This window comes from Falco naumanni, chromosome 9, assembly GCF_017639655.2.
Source record: "Falco naumanni isolate bFalNau1 chromosome 9, bFalNau1.pat, whole genome shotgun sequence".
NCBI lineage: Eukaryota > Metazoa > Chordata > Aves > Falconiformes > Falconidae > Falco > Falco naumanni.
The window spans coordinates 1,018,900-1,037,562 of NC_054062.1; the positions used below are offsets into that span (position 1 = coordinate 1,018,900).

Here is an 18,663-nt window from a genome sequence, read left to right on the forward strand (position 1 = left end):
AGGGGGGTCACGGGGTACACCGGGAAATGCTGAACTTTGCAAACATCAGATGGACAAGAGGAATGCCTTCACCAGTACATGTCAAAAATGTTTCCTTCATTTCTTCTGGTCCAGACATTCTGTTTGCTTAATGCTTCAAGATGCAAAAAACAGTAATGTGCCTTAATCACAAGACCTTCCTTCTTCCTCCACCATCAGTTTTGAAATAAATTTTAAAAAAAACCCAACAACTCAATAAACTATTTGAACAGCTGGATTTGTTGGAAACAGAGAGAATTAGGAACAAGACACTTCTCGGGAAATTACGCATCGTGCGGTTCTAATAACATAGCAAAAACAAGTTAGTAATTCTGCTCAGCTTGGCACGCCATGCTTGATCCATTTGCTTTCGCACACGGAGTCCCGTTTTGCTGGGCTTTCTGTGTTTCACAGCCAAGAAAGCTGAAGTGGCTGAGATGGGAAGGGTCTGCCTCGCATTAAGACACCAATGGCAGCAGAAGCTCGTGCCAACAATCAGCTTTTCTGCCCTATTAGCGTCAAGTGAACTTCTGAACAGCATTTTCCTGACGCAGGATTTGTACGAGACGGCAACTGGAAAAAGAAATCTTTCATGCCATATTGCAATTCACGATCAGTTTTCAAATTACTTCTGAAACCCCAGACACAACGGTCCACATAACAGCCAATCAGATCAAAATGTATCTCTCTGTGCTGAGAAAACGAGAGCGGGGAAAAACCTGGGAAAACAAGAAGGAACATAATTCTCCTTTTTCAGAACAGGACTAAAAGTGCAGACCCAGGTAGGCCTTCACCGCAAGACCAAATGCCAGCTCAGCAACAGCACTGGACCACCCATCTTCATCTCATCCTCCGGTGTGAAACCAGCCTCTTTCTCTGAGGTCTAACTCAAACTGAGCTTACGAGCATTCACTGAAAATAATCCCCGTGACACGAACAAAACTCCAGTCAAAATACATGCTTTCTGATGCTAGGCAGGCACATCACCCTCAGAGCTAACAGTATGTCACGTCACTCAGGTTCTACCGGTACGCAACCTACACATACAAGCTCCAGCTGGAGGGACTTCCAGCTTTTCACTCTGTCTGCTGGACAGAACGGCTGCTGTATTATCCCACAAAAAAAGGAGAAAAGGAATACAAAGGCAAACCGGAGTGAACTCCATTCCGTCTTGCAGGTTTCACTGCATCTAACTGGTACCCCTGGTGATTACTATAGTTACGCTTATTGATAAAAGACGCACGGATATGTAGTAAATAGGAGCTACTTTACGACAACTGAACTGAAACAATGGTAGGAAAATAAGCTACCAAAATGATGCAAGTGGAATGAAAATCAGAGCTTTGCTACAGCAACAGTGGAAGACAATTCTGGGCTACCAAATGTGACCTCCCTGAGCTTCTATCACAATTTGATCAAGCCTTACATTTAAATAAACTGCCTGAAAAGAATTTTTTTTAAAAAGGCTGGGGTTTTATGTTTGTGCCTGAACACGTTTCTATTGCTTATTGGCATAGTTCCTGCCCTTTCCTCTTCAGAAGCCTGGCAACATGAAGACGCTAAAGCCTGTAAACGCTTGACTCAAAGGATCTGACTTCCTGCCTAAACCTATTCAAACCCAGTACTGGAACTTGCCAGACTGTACATCCCCTGCGCAAGTTTCATCACCTGCTGTAACATGGCTTGGCAGGAATAACTAGACAGCTTACTCAGGGCAGCTGCTTGCCTGGAGATCAGCAGAGTCATACCCTTCCGAAACAAGGCCCTAGGAAATACAGCAACGACACGCACAGCGGGAGAAATACAGACTAAGAAAACACTACCTCTCCCTACTGCAGTTGTCCTCAGCAGTTCAGGTAGTTTATTGCCTCACCCCACATTCCTCCTTTTCCTCAAAGCTCAGCTGTCTCAAGGAAGAGGTTTTGACAAGGTTCACTTTTTCACACGTTAAGTTTGACACAAACCAGAAGGGCGCAAGCACTTTACGAGCAATGGAAACGCATGCTAACAACTAGCTCCATGTTAATAAAAACAGCAACAGAACTCAAGCAACTGACAGCGGGTATGTCAGGACAAGGCTCCACCCAAGAAATCAAGGTCAGTGTAAACAGAACCTGAAGCATGCAGTAGGGAGAGCGAGTCACTGCGAGGGACACGAGCACTGCCTCACCTTCCTCTTGTCCAATGAGGGTATGGCTACCCCATTGGAGCGGTTCAGGTCTGACACCAGCACCTTCAGAATGTTCTGAATCTGAAGGAGGTGAAAGAAAAGGGGAAACGGCTCAGAAAAGGACAGAGAGAAAGTGTCAATCGAGGGGAGCCAAAGAAACCAGCTGGGCAGGAGCACGCACCTCAAAGCAGCAGCTCTGGGCACACCCAGGGCTGCGTGACAGCACTGCATGATCCCACACGGCTTTGGCACGTACCCTGGACTCTAGTGTGCACCTTCCAGTAGCGGTAGCTGCTAACTATTGTGGCACGCTTCGCGTGCTGGCGATACAGGCAGCTGCGCCAGTCATTTATTACACCCGCATAACCATTTCCCGGCTCTAGTCACGTTGTTCAGAAAACCAGAGAACAAGGAGGTAGCAAATGATCTGGGACAAAGACCGAGGCACTCACATTCTCTGGAGGCTGCTGGTCATCGCCCGTGGGAGTCTCGGGCCGACAGTCATCTTTAGTTTTGCGTTTTTTCTTAGTTCCTGCAGCTATTCCAGGGCTATTTTTCTGCTGATACTCCTTCAGCTGTGAAAAATAATAATAAGAATCTGTAATCCAAACAGAATATGCCTTCTGTGAGAACGACGTCAACCCCCCAGCCCCAACTCCACTGGGCAAAAAGACCAAGTGTAAGGACAAGAGAAATGCTCTTCAATGAGTTTGTCACCCGGGGGGAAGAAAAATAAAAATCAAAACACGTCCAAAAAAAAGGCTAAAGTAAGATCTAATGTGATGAGTTTACGACAAGAGGCTCAGAGCTGCAAACGTTCCACTTTTGCATACAGCTAAGAGTTTTGGGGAAACGACTTGATACTCCATCCTGCAACTAAAAGGAGATGAAAAGAAGTGTCTTGGGGTGGGTTTTTTTTAGCGTTATAACTAAGAGCATTGAGGAAAAATGAATAAAGGGCAATTAAATCTGAACGTTAAGTGAAACATCAACGCCTGACAGTAAGATCTCCCACTCTGTGAAAGACTTTGAGAAGGAAAAGTACAATCCTTACAGACAAATGCCATGTTAATACAAGCAGCGTAGTAACTGTGAACTAAGGGGAGAAGCAACCTACAACGGATTTTTCAATCACACCCACTTCACCCAGGAGAAGCTAGTCTGATAAGCCATTCGCTTGAATTCGGCTAGGTCTTCCGAGCTGAATCGTTTGTGCTCCGGCAGGGTGAAGCCCCCAGCCAAGCGAGCCCCAGGCAGTTTGGTCAACTGCCCCTTTCCCCAGCCCGCAGCCCGGGCCGCGCCGGCCTCCAGGTGGGGAAAGAAGGACCCATTATTGGCAGAATTCCAAAATGGAAGTCTGAACCGCTCCAGGACACCTTCCCCTACCTAGGACTTTCGCATACGCCGCTGCCGCGGCCGGCCGGGGAGAAAATCAAGGCGGGGAAATCAGTAAAATGAGACCAAAAAACCCAAAAAAAGGGTGTGGGGGAGGCCAGCGGGAGGGGAAACCGCCAAACCGAACCCCGCAGACCCACGGCCTCAGCGGCCCAGGCGCGGCCTTCTCCCAGCCGCCTCCCCCGGGCCAAGGGCGGCCGCCAGCCAGGAAGTTCGGCCCCAGCGCCGGACACCGGGGGCTACCGGCAGCGCCTCCGCAGCACGGCCCGCAGCGAGCGGTACGGCAGCGACCGGGCCGGGCCCGCACCCCTCGGGTACGCCCGGCTCGGCTCGGCGGCCCCGCTCCGCTCCACGCGGCGACCGCGCAACGCGGTATCGCCGGCCCGGCCTGGCCTAGCCCGGCCCCCGCCGCCCCTCACCTTCTTCTTGGCCGCCGCCAGCCTGCTCTGCCTGCTGCTGTCCGCCATATCCGCCCCGCGCCAGAGCCACGTCAGCTTCCTCTACTGGAGGAGGGAGCAGCAGCCAGGGCCCGCCCGGCCTGCGCTGCCGCCCTGGAGGCCCGGCCCATCGCCGGGCTCCGCCTCATCGCCGGGCTCCGCCCGCTCCGGCAGGGCGCCGGGCTGTGGCTCGTGGCCGGGCCCCACCGGCCGGGGCTCGTGGCCCGGCTGCAGCCCTTCTCCGTGCCCCGCCGGGCCCGGCAGCTCAGCTTTTCCCTCGTTCACTTGAGGAGCAGGTGCCACCTTGCAGTGCCTGCTCCCCATGTTGGAGCCCGCAGTTGGGAGACACCTGACTGGCCTGTCACCACCGGCCGCAGCCGCCAGGTCCCACCCAGCCTGCGCTACCGTCCTGGTGGCCTGCCCCATCGCCGAGCCCCAACGGGCTCTGCTGCGACGGAGAGACGGAACGCAGCTTGATGCAAGCAAATGGTAATTTATTGTACAGAAACACGAGGTTATACATACTTTCAGAAGCTGCGCATTTTAAACAGTTTGGTTCTTTAAGCTAAGCATTGCATACTAGGCAATCCCCGATAGGGTGGTTAACTACCACCAATTAACAGCAAGGTGTTACCTTTCCTTTGTGCCATCCTTGGGGCCATCCATCCCCCACTCCCCTATGCTCTCTCAGCATGACTCATCATGTTAATTGTTTTGTGTATTCACACTCCTTGTCCTCCCAGGGTTCATGACCTACAAGCTCCAGCACATTCCCCTCAGCTGATTGCCACGCATGGTCCTAATTTCCCACCCGCTCCTGCATCTCTCCCTTCCTGTGATTAGAAATTCTTGGTCTCAGGCTTTTGGATTGCAGTGCTGCAGGTACTTTCTTCCAGTCCCTTACCTGCTGACGGAGATCTGTAATCACAGCAGACAGGTCCATGCTCTTCTTCTTGTAACTCTGAAGCTGGTCCTGACATTCTGCTAGCTTTGTCTCCGTGATCTTTAGGATATCAGGCAGCTTTTACAGTTCAAGGTCACTCTTGTCCTTTTACTACTTTGTTGTAGCAACTCCTCCAGGACTCCAGAGTAGACAGCGCCTCTGCAACAGGGCTCGGTCCATTGCCGTGCCCCACCACATTGCCAGACTGCGGCTCATGGCCGGGCTGCAGCTCGTCACCGGGCTGAACCGGCTGCGGCTCGTTGCACCCCGCCGGGCCCAGCCCATTGCCAGGCTCCAGCACATCGCCGGGCTGAAAAGGCTCTGGCACATCACTGGGCTGAACCCGCTCTGGCTCATCGCCTGGCTGAACCGACTCCAGCACATCGCTGGGCTGCAGCGCATTGCTGGGCTGCGGCTCGTCGTGTCCTGCCAGGCCCAGCTCATCGCCAGACTCCGGCAAATCGCCTGGTTCTGACACATCGCCATGCTGAAAAGGCTCCGGCACATAGCCGGGCTGAACCGGTCCAACACATCGCCGGGCTGCAGCTCATATCTGGGCTGCAGCTTGTCGCTGGACTGTGGCACGTCGCCGTGCCTCACCTCATCACCGAGCTGCGACTCATCGCCGGGCTGAACCATCTGCAGCTCATAGCGCCCCGCCAGGCTCAGCCAATCGCCGTGCTCTGGCATATTGCTGGCCTCCGGTACATCGCCGAGCTGAACCAGTTGCAGCACGTTGCCGGGCTGCAGCCCATCTCTGTGCCCTGTCGGGCCAGGCAGCTCTGCTTTTTCCGCAGTGACTTGAGCAGCAGGTGCCACCTTGCAGTGCCTGCACCCTGTTTCGAGAGCCGGCACTGCCCGCTGCTCGGGTGACACCTGACTGGCCCATCGTGCCCCACCCAAACCTCACCTGCAGCTTCACAGGAGAAAGTTTCTCTTTCCTCCTCACACACGCCTACTCTGGTTATAACCGTTTCCTTGCATTGCTTTGTGTAAGATGTTATCTCCTGCACATCCCCTTTTCAGTCTGATTTTGAACTCTTAGCGTGCCTGAAAGCAGGGTTAATGGAGCGAAAATACTCTAGGACAACAGAGGGAAAATAAAATCCATGTAGTGGATGGGTTATGCTGCCAGTTGCAAGGAACAAACAAATCCATGCAACCAAGGGAATACAGCTCTCTAAGACGCTGTCTAGTTCCTGCTGCTAAACAATTTGGGGATGGGTTTTTCTATCCCTTAGCAACCACATGTTCCCAAAGTCAAGAGGAATTTTGGCACAGCCAGCTCCTGTTAATGAACCGTTTGCGGTGCTTTAGAAAAAATTATACAGCTTGTCACTGAAAAAAATGCCTTTCTGATTAAAGTCATCTCAAGGAAAGGGTGGAAGTGAACTGCAGTTAACCTCTTTCCTTCTGCTGTACGCCATGCTGTCAGCATGAGCTGTGTTCTTGTGCTGCAGAGATTGCCACATGCTCAGCTGTCTGCAGCGTGGGCCATGTCCACGTCCATCTTATGAAGATGACTTTTACCTTGATGGCCTAGTGTTTTCTCTAACTCTGTTGTCACTTTAAGCTGACAGTTCCAAATCGCATTCTGTATACTCTGCAGGTTCCACTGGCTCCTCAGGAGAGCATCATCCAGCGTGAAAACACCGTCGCGTATTCTTCGCACTTGCGTGCACACGGCACATGATTTCAGCTCCAGACCAATCTCATGAACTATTCTTCGGAGGTACTGCTGAGTCTCATGCAAACAGTGCATTTCTAGAAGGACAGAGAGATTGTTTCAGAGGAAACGAAGTGTTGACACAAACTCAGACCTTGTCTGTAAACCCAGACATCACTTACAGTTACACTGAAGGAACTGGTTTGGTAGAAGAGACTATTTAAGATACAGCATGGGTGGATTATGATTTTCTGGAGTACTGCAGGGTGCCCTAGCCCCTCCCAGAGTCACTGTTTTAGAAAACAAACCCATAGATACAGGAGAGTGGTGTAGGAATTTAGGTATTCAAAGGGAATAAGAAAAGGGACCTTTTTAATAAGATATATTTTATGAGGAGTGGGAGACTGGCTGCAGGAAAGCAAAACACACGTCAAGAAAAGAACAAATCACCCAACACTGAAGTGTATTACACTGAAACATTAGGATAAGGAAGACTTTTGCCCCACAGGTATTCGTTATGCAAATTTTCTTGCCTCAGTCTTGGATCTGGAACTGGCAGGGAAAAACCTATGAGCTAGGTGCACAGCTGGCTTGATGTACTATATAGCAGCTTCAGCACTGTGAGGGTTCCAGATCTTGCCCTACCAAAAAAAAAAAATCCTTCGACTGCACTGAAAAGTTATCTAACGAGGAGATGCTTTCGTGACTTTGGAAACTACACATCACTACATTTCCTGCAGGGGCTACCAGTTATGAGCTCGTACACAGCTCCCACCAACTCTTTTTGCATTAAATCACAAATAAGAAACTGATGTTTACTGACTGACTGGCCGTAACATATGCCCAGACTTCCCTGGTACATTTTGTACCAGTCCTACCTAGCTGAAATTCTGGAGGTGCGAACTGGAGGCATCGGACTGCTGTGATTATCGGGGGGCTTTTTCCCATGGGGCGAATCAAGCCTTTGACAGCCAGCTCATATGCCTCTTGTGTTTTCATATCAATGTGAGAATGCCTGGAAAAAGAAAAAAGGGAGCAGCACACACATTTAGTTCTTCTCTCCAATGGGATTCAAAACCTCTCTGCCCCCAATAAGGCAAAGTTGTGATTTTTATCCTTAAAACTGCATATGTGTTGAGTATTTGCGTACATCTTAATGGTCTGCGTACTGTCAGTAGAGTAGCACTGTTTGGGAGGCAGGTACTTGGTCACGTCTACAAGAGTTTTTTGTAGACCCTAATGTAGCTAATAGGTCCTAAAATAGCTGGATATTTTAGGACACAAGAAGGACACTTAACAGCACTGTCTCACCAGATTACAGAGCACTGAGTAGCTTCTCTCTATGCTGGTCTACCACTCTCAGCTCTAAAGCTCGATTACAGCAAACAAAATAGTCTAATTTGTTGTAAAGACCAGCACATGGCAGGCAGAGCAAGTCAGTTGCATTTCCCCACTGGGTACCTACATTAGCAGGGCCTTGTGATTTGTTCCTTGAATGACGGCAAGAATCCGTTCCAGCTTCTCCCTTGTGATATGATCTGCAAGTATTGAGGTAGAAACAGTCTCAATTATCCATCCTGAAAGCAGAAAGAGACAGCAGCCCGAAGTGTGCTGCCAGGACGCGCCGGTCCCTTTGGCAGTCACACCCCAACGGGCTGACGAGAAGCGCCAACAGGCGGCTTGAGCAGAGTCGCTTCTCCCGGCTGTACCATGGCAATGCACCGAACGGCACAGCACTGAAGGGAAGGATTATTTCACTTAATTGCTTCCAAGATGTTGGCTCCGGTTTCTCTTATCGGGTGTTTGCAGAGTTTCGTTGAATGAAAGCTTCTAACTGCTACCTCTAAGGAGCAATCTGGGTCCCACCCATTCGGCAGCAACCGCTGTGGTCGGAACTCACACAGGCTTTGTGTGTGCCTGGTGGTTCTATTCAGAGCAGGTGGGCTACAACATCAGGATTGCACGTGGTGTAAAAATAACAACTAGAAAGCATGTAGTGTGCCGTTTATCATTGCGCAGCTTACCTGGTTCAGCACTTCACAGCTGGCATGCTGTTTCTTTGGTGTTCTGGTTTTGGGGTTTTTAAAAAAAAAAAAAAAAAAAACACATCGATTCAGTTTCTTACCAAACGTTGTCTTCTCTACTAGGTTCCCTGTGTCTGAGAAGTCATCAGTGGCTTTACCAAACAGCCCACCAACAGTGTAAACCTTGAAGGAGAGCAAAGGGTGCAATTTATCACAGAAATACACCAAGCAATTGCACAGCAGTATTCTGCCACGCAGCTGTGAGGTGTGGGCCACGACAGCGCTGCACAGGACAGCGGCAGCCTCCACTCGCACGGCCGCGTGCTGGCGTGAAGGGTGACATTCCGGATCCTGGCAAGCTCTCAAGAACATCGTGGATGACCATCATGGGGCCATGCCGGGGCGATGGGGCAGGAACCTGTGTGTGACTGTGCTCGAGTATCCCGGGGCACCTACCCTGGTGAGGTGGCAGTTGTACCAGTCGGTGAGCAGCCTGTTCCCGTGGCCCATGCCCAGAACTGGAACAAACAAGACAGGAACCCGTTACTCAGCCACGTGGAAAGGTCCTGGCACGCAGTTACCCACACTGCACGCTCCCCCCGTTCACCCTGGCCAGGGCCTGCTCTCATCGGGAGCCACATCTGGACAGGGCAGGGGGACCCCCGAGACCCCCAGGGGGCTGCCTGTCATTCCAGCTCATGGGTTCCCCCAGGACTTTCCCACGGGGCCTTGCAGGGCGAGCGCTTCGCGGTGCCCACCCTGGCAGGGGGGCTACTGGGCAGACCACCGGCCATGGGGGGCACAGCACCAGCCATCGGGGAGCAGTACCGGCCATGGGGGGCACAGCACCAGCCATCGGGGAGCAGTACTGGCCATCGGGGGGGCACAGCACCAGCCATCGGGGAGCAGCACCGGCCATCGGGGGGGCACAGCACCAGCCATCGGGGAGCAGTACCGGCCATCGGGGGGGCACAGCACCAGCCATCGGGGAGCAGCACCGGCCATGGGGGGGGCACAGCACCAGCCATCGGGGAGCAGCACCGGCCATCGGGGGGGCACAGCACCAGCCATCGGGGAGCAGCACCAGCCATCGGGGAGCAGTACCGGCCATCGCGGGCGCGCAGCAGAGCCGCGTCTGCCGGGGTCGGGGGGATCTCCGGCCCGGCCTGCGCCTCCTTGGATCGTTTCTTCGGTGTTCCGGCACGGGTGCCCCTGCCCGGCCCTCCCGCACCCCCCGCCCGGCCGCCCCCCGCACCCACCGAGGACTCCCGAGGCCTTCGCGTCCAGCCGGTGGCCCGCGCCGATCCTCAGCCGCCCGAGCCGCGGCCCTCGCACTGCAACAGAGACAGCGCCGGGGCCGGTCCGCTCGCCCGCCGCGGGGGCTCCCCCCGCCGGTCCCGGCCCCGGCCCCGGCCCCGGCGCGGCCCTTACCGAGGGGGTGGTCGGCCAGCAGCGGCACCCTGGCGGCCACCAGCCCCGGGGCCCCGGCGGGCGCCGGCAGGAAGCGCACGTGGTGCCGCGGGGGGCGGCCCGGCGCCGCGTTCAGCTCTGCAAGAGAACGGGGGCGATCAGCGGGAGGCGGCAGCCCCGGGGGGGTTGGGGGGTCCCGCCGCCGGCCCCCGCCCGCGCTCACCGCGCAGCAGCCGCGTCTCCAGTGCATCACGGACGCGGCCCCACGCCACTCCCGGCGGCTTGTAGACGGCGAAGAGCCCGCTAGGCCCCGCCATGGCGGCCCCGCTGCGCCCCGCCCCGCCCCGCCGCGCGCTTCCGGGGCAGTCGCCGGTGCCCGAGCGAGGAGGGCCATGCTGCCGTTGCGGCTGCTGCGGCGGGCGGGGGTCTCGCTGCTCCGGGCGGGTCCCGCTTCCCCAGGCAAGTGCCGCCTTCGCGGGCAGCCCCAGGGGCGCCCGGGCCGTGGGCACCGGGGCCCGTCGGGCCGGTGCCTGAGCCCCTGCTCCCCGCAGGCAGCGCCTGGCTGAGCCGCAGCGAGCCGCGGGCCCGGGATGGACGCGGCAGGGAGGAGGAGGAGGAGGAGGAGGAGGAGGAAGGGTACTACCGGCTGTACCCCGGGCACATCCCCACCAGCCCGCTGCAGAAGGCGCTGCTGGCCGCTGGCTCGGCGCTCGTGGCCCTCGCCGACCCCTACAGGCACGGTGAGCCGGGCGGGCCCCACGTCTCCTGCTGTCGGGTGCGACCCTCGGTAACGGGGCCAGCGCAGGGCTGAGATCTGGCGCGGGCAGGGGGCTGCGGGAGAGAGGCCGTGGGGACCCCCCGGCAAAGCCCAGCGGCTCCCGACCCACCGTGCCACCCAGGCCCCTCTGCTTGTCCCCAGGGCCTCGTGCCTGCTCCTGCATCCCGGGCCCCCACGGCGGCACTGGGGCAGAGCAGCTCCGAGGCTGAAGATCCCTGGGGTCTATGGGCTCCCTGCCTGCTCCCGGCTGAAGGCTTTCTGCCCCGCTCCCTCGCCTGCCAACCGAGGGCAGCCGGGTGCAGCCAAAACCGCCCTGGTGTCACCCTCTGGTCTCTCTTTCAGACATGGTGGCAGTCCTTGGGGAGACCACAGGCTGCTTTGCCCTGCCCAAACTGCGAGACAAGATGAAACAGCACCCTGAAGGTTACCGCATCCTCCAGTGCGTCCCTCTGCATCCCTCTGCATCCCTCTGCATCCCTTGCCACGTGGGGGGGGGGGAGACACGAGGGCAAGCACGTTCCTTGGGCCCCATGAAGGGAGATCCCTGCCTCCCCAGCTTGAAAGCAGCACAGGCATTTTGTTAGCTCTGACCCTCCAGATTGTTCATTTTACTGTATTTTTAATGATCCCAAGAGGCCAGCGGGAAGTCAAAGGGCAAGAGCCCAGCAGGCGCTGGGCCCAGCCTGCTGCGGGTGCTGCTGTCTGTCTGTTATGCTTCGCTGCTGGAACTGGCAGGTGCCAGCTCAAGGCAATGTAGCAGCAAGCGCAGGGAGAAATCCACGGACATGGATGCTGAGCAGCAATGAAAACCCACCATGTCCGTGGATTTCTGCCTTGCACCTGCTTCTGCATCTCCTTGTGTCGGAGTCTTCGTCTCCACTGGTCTGCCTCTTCCTTCCCCACATCTGTATTTTCTTTCCTGGCACCTGTGGCATCTCCCCCAGCTGTGAAATGAGGCCTCCTTTTGTCTTCCTTGTTAAGACTTGATCACTTTTGCTTCTGGGTCTGCAGGGACTTGTCAAGCACAGCAAGGCTGAGGACCGGGAGGGATTTCATGAGTCTCTTATTAACCGAGATCTTACTGCTAGTTTGCTTGCCTTTTCCCTGCCTCTTGTTATGTATCACTCCTGCCACTTGTGTATCGTTTGAGTTACACCATGAAGGGCCTGGCGAAAAGCCACCTTTTGCCATGTGTTTGTGCAGAGCAACCTGATCCTGGCTCCAGATGCTGACCCAGCAAAGCACGCGGAGCACCAGGATGGGGCTGAGGCCCAGAGGAGCTGCCTGGGGAGAGGGGGACGCCCCGCCTGCTCCCTGCCTCATGGTATTGCAAGGATTTGCAGGGGTCGATTTGTGCACACAAATCCTTTTTTTTTTTTTTTTTTTTTTTTTTTTACCCCACAAGCTGCTGAGGCCCCTTTGACACCAAATACACAAGGAAGCATCAGCAGCCAGGGTGAAACTGGTGCTTGTCCTGCTTATCTCCCTGGCATCTCTGCGCCAAGAGCTGAGCAGCTCCTGGATCCACTGCAGGGCTTTTATCATGGGAAAAATTTATCCTGTGCATGGAAATAAAAGGGCTTTTGTTTAGTTCCAGGGCTGTGGGGCACCTGTTTGCCAACAACCCAGGGAGGAGACCTTGCCATGCATGGCAGCCACGTGGCTGGCAATGAAAGCCTGAGCAGGAGAGAAATTAAACCTGTATTTAGAACAGATTCCCTCCACTTTTTAGGGTTGTTCCTTTGAAGCTCTGGTTGCTTTGCAGGGACACTAAAGAGCTCTGCTCCCCCGGGGCCGGCTGTTCCTGGGGGCTGTGCCTGGCTAGCAGCCCACACAGCAACAGCATTTTGGTGCAGAGGACACTGGTTCCAACCAGAGTTGCTGCAGGGGTGTGAGGTGAGAACTTTTTTGTTGCCAAGGCTTCAGGTAGATTCTTGAAGCAATTTGTGTCCCAGCCTCAGCAACAGAAACAAGGATGGTGCTATCTCTGCAGCAAGCAGGCAGGATCCCGGCAAGGAGAATGCCCAGGAAGGGCAGGGGCAGGGGGTAGGGTGTTTCCAGGAGCTCCTTTTGCCCAGGACCCCCTACTGAGGGTGTCACTGGGAGACTCGCTGACCTGTGTTTTGCTTTCAGGGAACGGCCTCGCATCCGTCTCTCCACCCTGAACATGGCCAAGCTGCGGGGGCTGCCAGATGGCTCACTGGGCCGAGAATACGTCCGCTTCTTGGAGGACAACGTGAGTGTGGGGCTTTGTAGGGTGCACTTGGCTGTAGCTGACCCCTGTGCCAGGAGCACAGACGCACTTCAGAGGGAGATCAGAGCCGTGGAGAACCCTCCAGGAATGAGAGGGAATTGGGGAGATGGGATGAGATGCTGGGTTTTGGGTGATGCTGGATTTGTCACCAGTGCTGTGAAGTCCCTGGGTTTTGTCTGTGTAAATGACACTGACACCCATCGCTGAGGGCTACGAGTTGCGCTGATGGAGGGGACCTCATGTTGCTGTGCGTTAAAGAACGAGGCCAGAAACGTTATTTAGTTTAACCCCAGCCGGCAGCTCAGCCCCACACAGCTGCTCGCTCACCCCCCCTCAGTGGGATGGGGGAGAGAGTTGGAAGGGTAGAAGTAAGAAAACTCATGGGCTGAGATAAGAACAATTTAATAATTGAAATAAAATAATAAGAATTGTAATTGTAATGAAAAGGAGAATAACAGAAAAAGAGAGAAATAAACCTAAGGAAAAAAAAGTGATGCAAATGAAAAATAATTGCTTGCCACCAACTGACCAATGCTCAGCCTATTCCCGAGGAGCAGCCCCCCAGCCAGCTTTCCCCCTAGTTTATATGCTGAGCATTGCGTGATGTGGTCTGGAATATCCCTTTGGCTGGTCGGGGTCAGTTGTCCCAGCTGTGTCCCCTCCTAGTTTCTGGTGCCCCCCAGCCTCCCTGCTGGTCAGGCAGCATCAGGAGCTGCAAAGACCTTGGCTTAGCATAAGCACTGCGTAGCGACGACTAAAACACCAGTGAGTTATCAATGTTATTCTCATCCTAAACCCAAAATGCAGTACTATACCAGCTATTATTAGGAAGAAAATTACTCTATCCCAGCCAAAACCAGGACAAACTTGAGGTGTGGAAAAGGCTGAATTGAACCTCTTTGGATTTGCAGAAGGTTTCTCCAGACACTCGGATGCCAGCCAAGTTTGTTGATGATGAAGAGCTGGCGTATGTGATCCAGCGGTACCGGGAAATCCATGACATGATGCACACGCTCCTGGGCATGCCAACCAACATCCTAGGTGATCAGTAGCGTGGTCGGAGGGCTGAGCTCCCCAACCCCACTGGCAGTGCTCAGCTGCCTCTTCCAGGAATGGAGCAGGCTGGGCTGGTTGGCCTCCTCAATCCACAGCCGAGGTTGCTGGGGGGGTTTTGCATCACCACTGTCCTGCATCACTGGCTCTGTGGTGACCGAGAGGCCACAGGATGTCACCTTTCCACTGCTGGGAGATGCTCTGCCAGAGCTCTGGGTGCAGGCAGTGGGTGGGTGGGTGTTTGCTGCCTGGCAGGGAGGGCAGGATGTTTCGCAAGCTCCCAGCGAAGGCAGGAGCAGGGGGTTCCTGGCTGTTCCTGATCTGTGTGACTCCGTGTCCTTTGCCCTCGTTTTGCGTCTGACTCAACAGCAAGTCGCAGGTGGAGCCTTGCTGGTGAGCCTGTGGGAACCGGCGTGCCAGTTCCCTTCACAGGCTTTGCCTGAGCCCTGGCAGTGTCTGTTAAAGGTCTGCCCGGTGCCGCGAGACAGGAGAGCTTCAGGGGGGGGGTCAGGCTTCTGCAACTGCACTGCCAAAGGTCCGCAGGGAGCCAGCCTGCCTGAGAGGTGCTTCCCGAGCCCACCAGGCACCGACTGCGGGGTGCTGCTCCCCCGGGGGCCCTGTGACGTCCCTCCTGGGTGGGTGGTGCACAACAAGGCTCATCCTGGCACAGGATGAGGCCACCGCCAGCCTTAGGAAGCATTCCTAAGCGCTGCCACGGAGGCGGAGGGGCGGGTGCACAGCCACCCTCGGGAAGGGGCCGGGGGTGCAGCCTGCATTGCGGGACCACTGCCCCAGGCACCCTGCCCACTCACAGCCTCCCTGCTCCCCCCAGGCGAGGTCGTGGTGAAGTGGTTCGAAGCTGTGCAGACGGGGCTGCCCATGTGTGTCCTGGGAGCGGTGTTTGGCCCCATCCATCTTGACGCACGGTAGGTGCCAGACGGTGAGGAGGGAGTCTCTGCTCTGGGGACACGCCAACCTGGGTGATGCTTTCTGGTGTCCTCTGGGGACAGAGAGGGGACGCTGGTAGTTTGCAGGGGGGAGTCAGTCAGGGGTCCCTCGTGTGAACATGCTGCTCTGTCCCCATGACCCAGGGAAGCAGTGACAGCAGGAGGCAGGGCTTTGCCTGGTCACTGAAGCAGAACCTGATGCTTCATGTGCTTCTGGCACTGCATCTCCTGTGCCAGGCAGGAGGAGCAATGCCCGGGCTTGACTGCCCTTGGCTAGGCACATGTGGAGGGCCAGCAGGATCCTCACCACACTGATGGGCATTCCCTGCCCTGGCACATCTGTTTTGGTGGCCCAGCACAGTCTGGGGACTGCAGAACCTGAGTTCTGGTCTTGGGTTTGCTGCTGACTGTAACCTTCCTGACACACCATCCTCTTCTGTGCCTCAGTTTCCCATGTGAGTTAAGGAGGAGGGATGCTAGAAGGGCAGAGGGTACAACGTACATGTGTTTGGTGTCCACCTGCAGTGGGGACTTGGAGAAGGAAATCAAAAACAAAACATGGAAATCAAAACTGTCACCTCCTATCTATATTGTTTGTTCCAGAAAGCTGCAGGTCCTGGCCACTGACCTGGTCCCCTGGGCAGTTCGGAGTGGGCTCAATGCCACCTGTATCCTGAACGTCTACTATGAGCAGCGCTGGGAGCAGTCAGTGGATTCTCTGCGGGAGGAGATCGGCATCTTCCCTCCCCCAGCCGTTCAAGTGTGACAGCTCCAGTACTGGCAGGGGACAGGGGATCCCCGTTGGCAGGCAGCAGCTGTCCCCTGCCGTGCTCCATCTCCTCCTGCCCAGGAGCACAGCGTGGCTCTGCTGCCAGCCGCCACCGACCTGAGGGCTCCGTTTGCTCCTACTGAGAGCTGGCACCCTCCTGCTGGTAGAGGCCAAGTTGCACCTTGCTGTGCCATGAGAAAACATGACCCTGCTGTTTGTGATTCAGTGGAGGAGTGGCAAGGCCCGCTGTGCCTTTGCCAACTGGGTCTGGCTTCTCGGGTCCCCTGGCAGCAGCGCTTCAGTACTGATGCTCCGAAACGCTGGGAGCAAACTGCCGTCTTGGCCTTCTGCAGCTCAAGGGCTGTGTAGGTACATCCCTCTTCCCACCCTCCCTGGGAAGATCGCGGCTTAAAGTCTTGCGGCTGCCCTGGACTGGAGCTAAACCAGTGATTTACAGGGCAGCCCACAGGCCAGTGTGATGTATCTGACAGTGAAATCCCATCTTGCGCTGGTGCCTAACTGGTGTCCTGATGGGTCATATGGGATATGCCTCATGCCTTGGAAACTAGGCAGTGTGTGACCACATGCCCACAGGAGCAGGAGGGAAATACCTTTGGCTGTTACCCCTGCTGGATGGGCTGTTCCAGAGCCAATCCCAGTTTGCTGTGTCTCCCTGCAGTCCCTTCCCATCAAAAAATGCTGAAATCCATGTGATTGTGCTGGGTTTTCAATAGGAATTGTCCCCTCCTTGGGCAACAAAATGATGCGATCAGGAATAAGAGGCTGAATCCTGAAAGTGCAGAAACAGCGGCTGGCTGCGCTGTGTCTGGGAGCTGATTGCTGTCTGGGTTAATTAAACAGGGCTCCAGACTGCAAGCAGCTGGAGAGCAGAGCTGTCGGATGCGAGGGCAGAGCGCCACAAGGCTGAGGGCTCTTTTTACGTGTGGCATTGCTGTTGAAGTTCCTTCTTGCTTAATAAAATCCATGGTGGAGCTTGTGGCTGGTTACCCCCCCTCCTTCCACCTCATCTCCCCCTCCGAGGGCGCGATCTGATGTGAAACTTCACCCCTTTTTGGCTCCCAGGGGTCTGCTGTGCTTTGTCTGCAGTGTGCGATGATGGCTGGGGACCGGGCCACAAAATGGGCTGCAGAGCCACATCTTTCCAGGTGGGATTTGGGGGTGCTGGGCTGTTGGGTGGCTCCTTTTGGCGGTCGTTGCAGGAAGGCCCAGACAGAAGAAGACTGGGGTGCAGAGCAGGAGAGGGGCAAGGCTGGGGGCTTCCAAAAGAGATCCTGGTTCCAGGGGGAGGAAGGGGGTGGTCTAACTAGGGTCCTTTGGTGGCAGCTGGGTGACATGGTATTGCCCCGCTATGGGCTTTGCCGGCCCTGTCCCAGCCTCTGTCGGGATGCTGTAGCAGATGGGCAGGAGCAGGGACTGACAGTGCCACCGGGCTGTTCCATCCAAGTTGCTCCAACCCAGGAGGCTGAGTCTGGCAGAACTCTTGGGATTTGGGTTACATTTAAGAGCAGGCACCGAGACAGAGGGACTGGCTTCCCTCCTGTCCCCCCAGCTCCCCATTTTCAACTTCTCCCCCCACACCCACCAGCCAGACTTTGGGGTTTTCTCCAAAACAAGGCTCATGCTTCCCCTTGGCCTCCAGAGTGATACCAAGCAGATAATAAAGGATATAATATAAATACATCCTTCAGCTGCCGGTAAGGTGCACAGAGCAGGGGCTGTCCTATTGCGCTGGTCAAGATGAAAGAAGTGTTTGGTCCTAAAACAGGTCCTCTGTTTCTGACCTAAAAAAGGTCAGAAATATGCTTTTCTGCATCAGAAATGTGTCAGAGCTTTGGGGTGGTTAAACTGAAGGGCAGCAAAGATTCGTCACTTCCAGAAGCTGCGAAACAATGGCCGCGAGAGAGGATCTTGCTGCACGTTGGGCTGTTGAGTGTGGCCATGCAGCGCTCGGGCCGCCGGCAGCGACCGTGCCGCCTTCGTGCAGCCACGTGGGGCTTGGTGGCTGGTGCCAGCGCCACGGGAATGGCACATAATGTAAATTCAAACCGCATCTGCTCAACGCATCGCTTAACTGCCACCGTGGCTCCGGCTCACCACAGCCATCGCTTGTGGAGCCTGTGAGAAGGAAGGCGGCGGGGGCAGAGGGGGAGCAGGGGTGTTGGCAGCCGAGACACGAGCCGTTGGAAAACGCTTTTTCTTGCGTGGGGGATGTATTTGCTGTGGAGAAGTGGCAGCTCTGCCACCGCCCCCCGCAGCAGCCTGTGCCTCTGCTGCTGGGGCCGTGTGGGAATGCGGTGCCGCTGGAGGAGGTGCCGCTGCTGCCGATCCGCGCTGCAACTGCTGGGATCGAGGCACATTTATTAATCCCCGGGTGGGCATGTCCCGCAGCCCCTCTTGCCACGGGGGTCTGTGCTCTCGCCCCCGTTCCCGCGCTGCAGCCTGCCCCGCTCCCAAAAGGGGGTGGCTGCGCTCCACGGCGAGGCAGGCGGGCTCCGGGGCGGCGGTAGCGGCGGCGCCCCCGGCCCGATGCGGACCGCCGGGAGCCATCGCCGCGTCCGGGCGCAAAAAAAAAAGCGACTCTGGTGGGACTCGAACCCACAACCTTTGAATGACTTCCGTCACCGACGCTAGAAGTCCAATGCGCTATCCATTGCGCCACAGAGCCCTCGCTCTGCGCCGCCGCCCTCACCGCCTCTTACCGCCGCGCAGCCCCGCGCCCCGCCCCGCGCGCCTCCGCTGTCCAGGACCGCACCCGCCGCCGCGGGGCCGGGCCGGTGG

At 55.9% G+C, this 18,663-nt stretch overlaps 3 protein-coding genes and 1 non-coding gene across 8 annotated transcripts in view; 1 reads left to right on the plus strand and 3 right to left on the minus strand.

Annotated features, from left to right (window-relative positions):
• Nucleotides 1–4,127, minus strand: part of LOC121093519 (golgin subfamily A member 2-like) — a 28,261-nt gene extending 24,134 nt beyond the window's left edge. For all 3 annotated transcript variants that reach the window (XM_040605947.1, XM_040605946.1, XM_040605948.1), the window contains exons 1-3: nucleotides 4,003–4,127; nucleotides 2,641–2,763; nucleotides 2,189–2,269 (exon numbers count right to left, since the gene is read on the minus strand). In XM_040605947.1, coding sequence (XP_040461881.1) covers nucleotides 2,189–2,269; nucleotides 2,641–2,763; nucleotides 4,003–4,050 — 252 coding nt within the window. In that variant the 5' untranslated portion in view covers nucleotides 4,051–4,127. The remainder of the gene's footprint in view (nucleotides 1–2,188; nucleotides 2,270–2,640; nucleotides 2,764–4,002) is intronic.
• Nucleotides 4,128–6,059: 1,932 nt separating this feature from the next.
• TRUB2 (TruB pseudouridine synthase family member 2) lies at nucleotides 6,060–10,418 on the minus strand. 3 transcript variants are annotated; one of them, XM_040605951.1, is made up of 8 exons: nucleotides 10,287–10,418; nucleotides 10,085–10,201; nucleotides 9,913–9,987; nucleotides 9,110–9,171; nucleotides 8,755–8,836; nucleotides 8,095–8,167; nucleotides 7,508–7,644; nucleotides 6,060–6,727 (listed from the first exon to the last, which is right to left on the minus strand). In XM_040605951.1, exons 1-8 carry the CDS (start codon nucleotides 10,378–10,380, stop codon nucleotides 6,438–6,440), a joined length of 930 nt encoding a protein of 309 aa, XP_040461885.1. In that variant the 5' UTR covers nucleotides 10,381–10,418; the 3' UTR covers nucleotides 6,060–6,437. The 3 variants fall into 3 exon arrangements, with proteins under 3 accessions (XP_040461885.1, XP_040461886.1, XP_040461887.1); XM_040605952.1 differs by lacking the exon at nucleotides 9,913–9,987; XM_040605953.1 differs by lacking the exon at nucleotides 7,508–7,644 and having other exon boundaries at nucleotides 6,591–6,727.
• On the plus strand, nucleotides 10,407–16,856 carry COQ4 (coenzyme Q4). Its single transcript, XM_040605954.1, has 7 exons — nucleotides 10,407–10,522; nucleotides 10,615–10,803; nucleotides 11,184–11,280; nucleotides 12,975–13,077; nucleotides 14,007–14,136; nucleotides 14,981–15,074; nucleotides 15,699–16,856. The coding sequence occupies exons 1-7, from the start codon at nucleotides 10,456–10,458 to the stop codon at nucleotides 15,859–15,861; spliced, it is 843 nt and encodes a 280-aa protein (XP_040461888.1). The 5' UTR covers nucleotides 10,407–10,455; the 3' UTR covers nucleotides 15,862–16,856.
• Nucleotides 16,857–18,459: 1,603 nt separating this feature from the next.
• On the minus strand, nucleotides 18,460–18,550 carry TRNAR-UCU. Its single transcript is given in 2 exon segments — nucleotides 18,460–18,495; nucleotides 18,514–18,550. It is a non-coding gene; the product is annotated as a tRNA-Arg (tRNA).
• Between the last annotated feature and the right edge of the window lie 113 nt (nucleotides 18,551–18,663).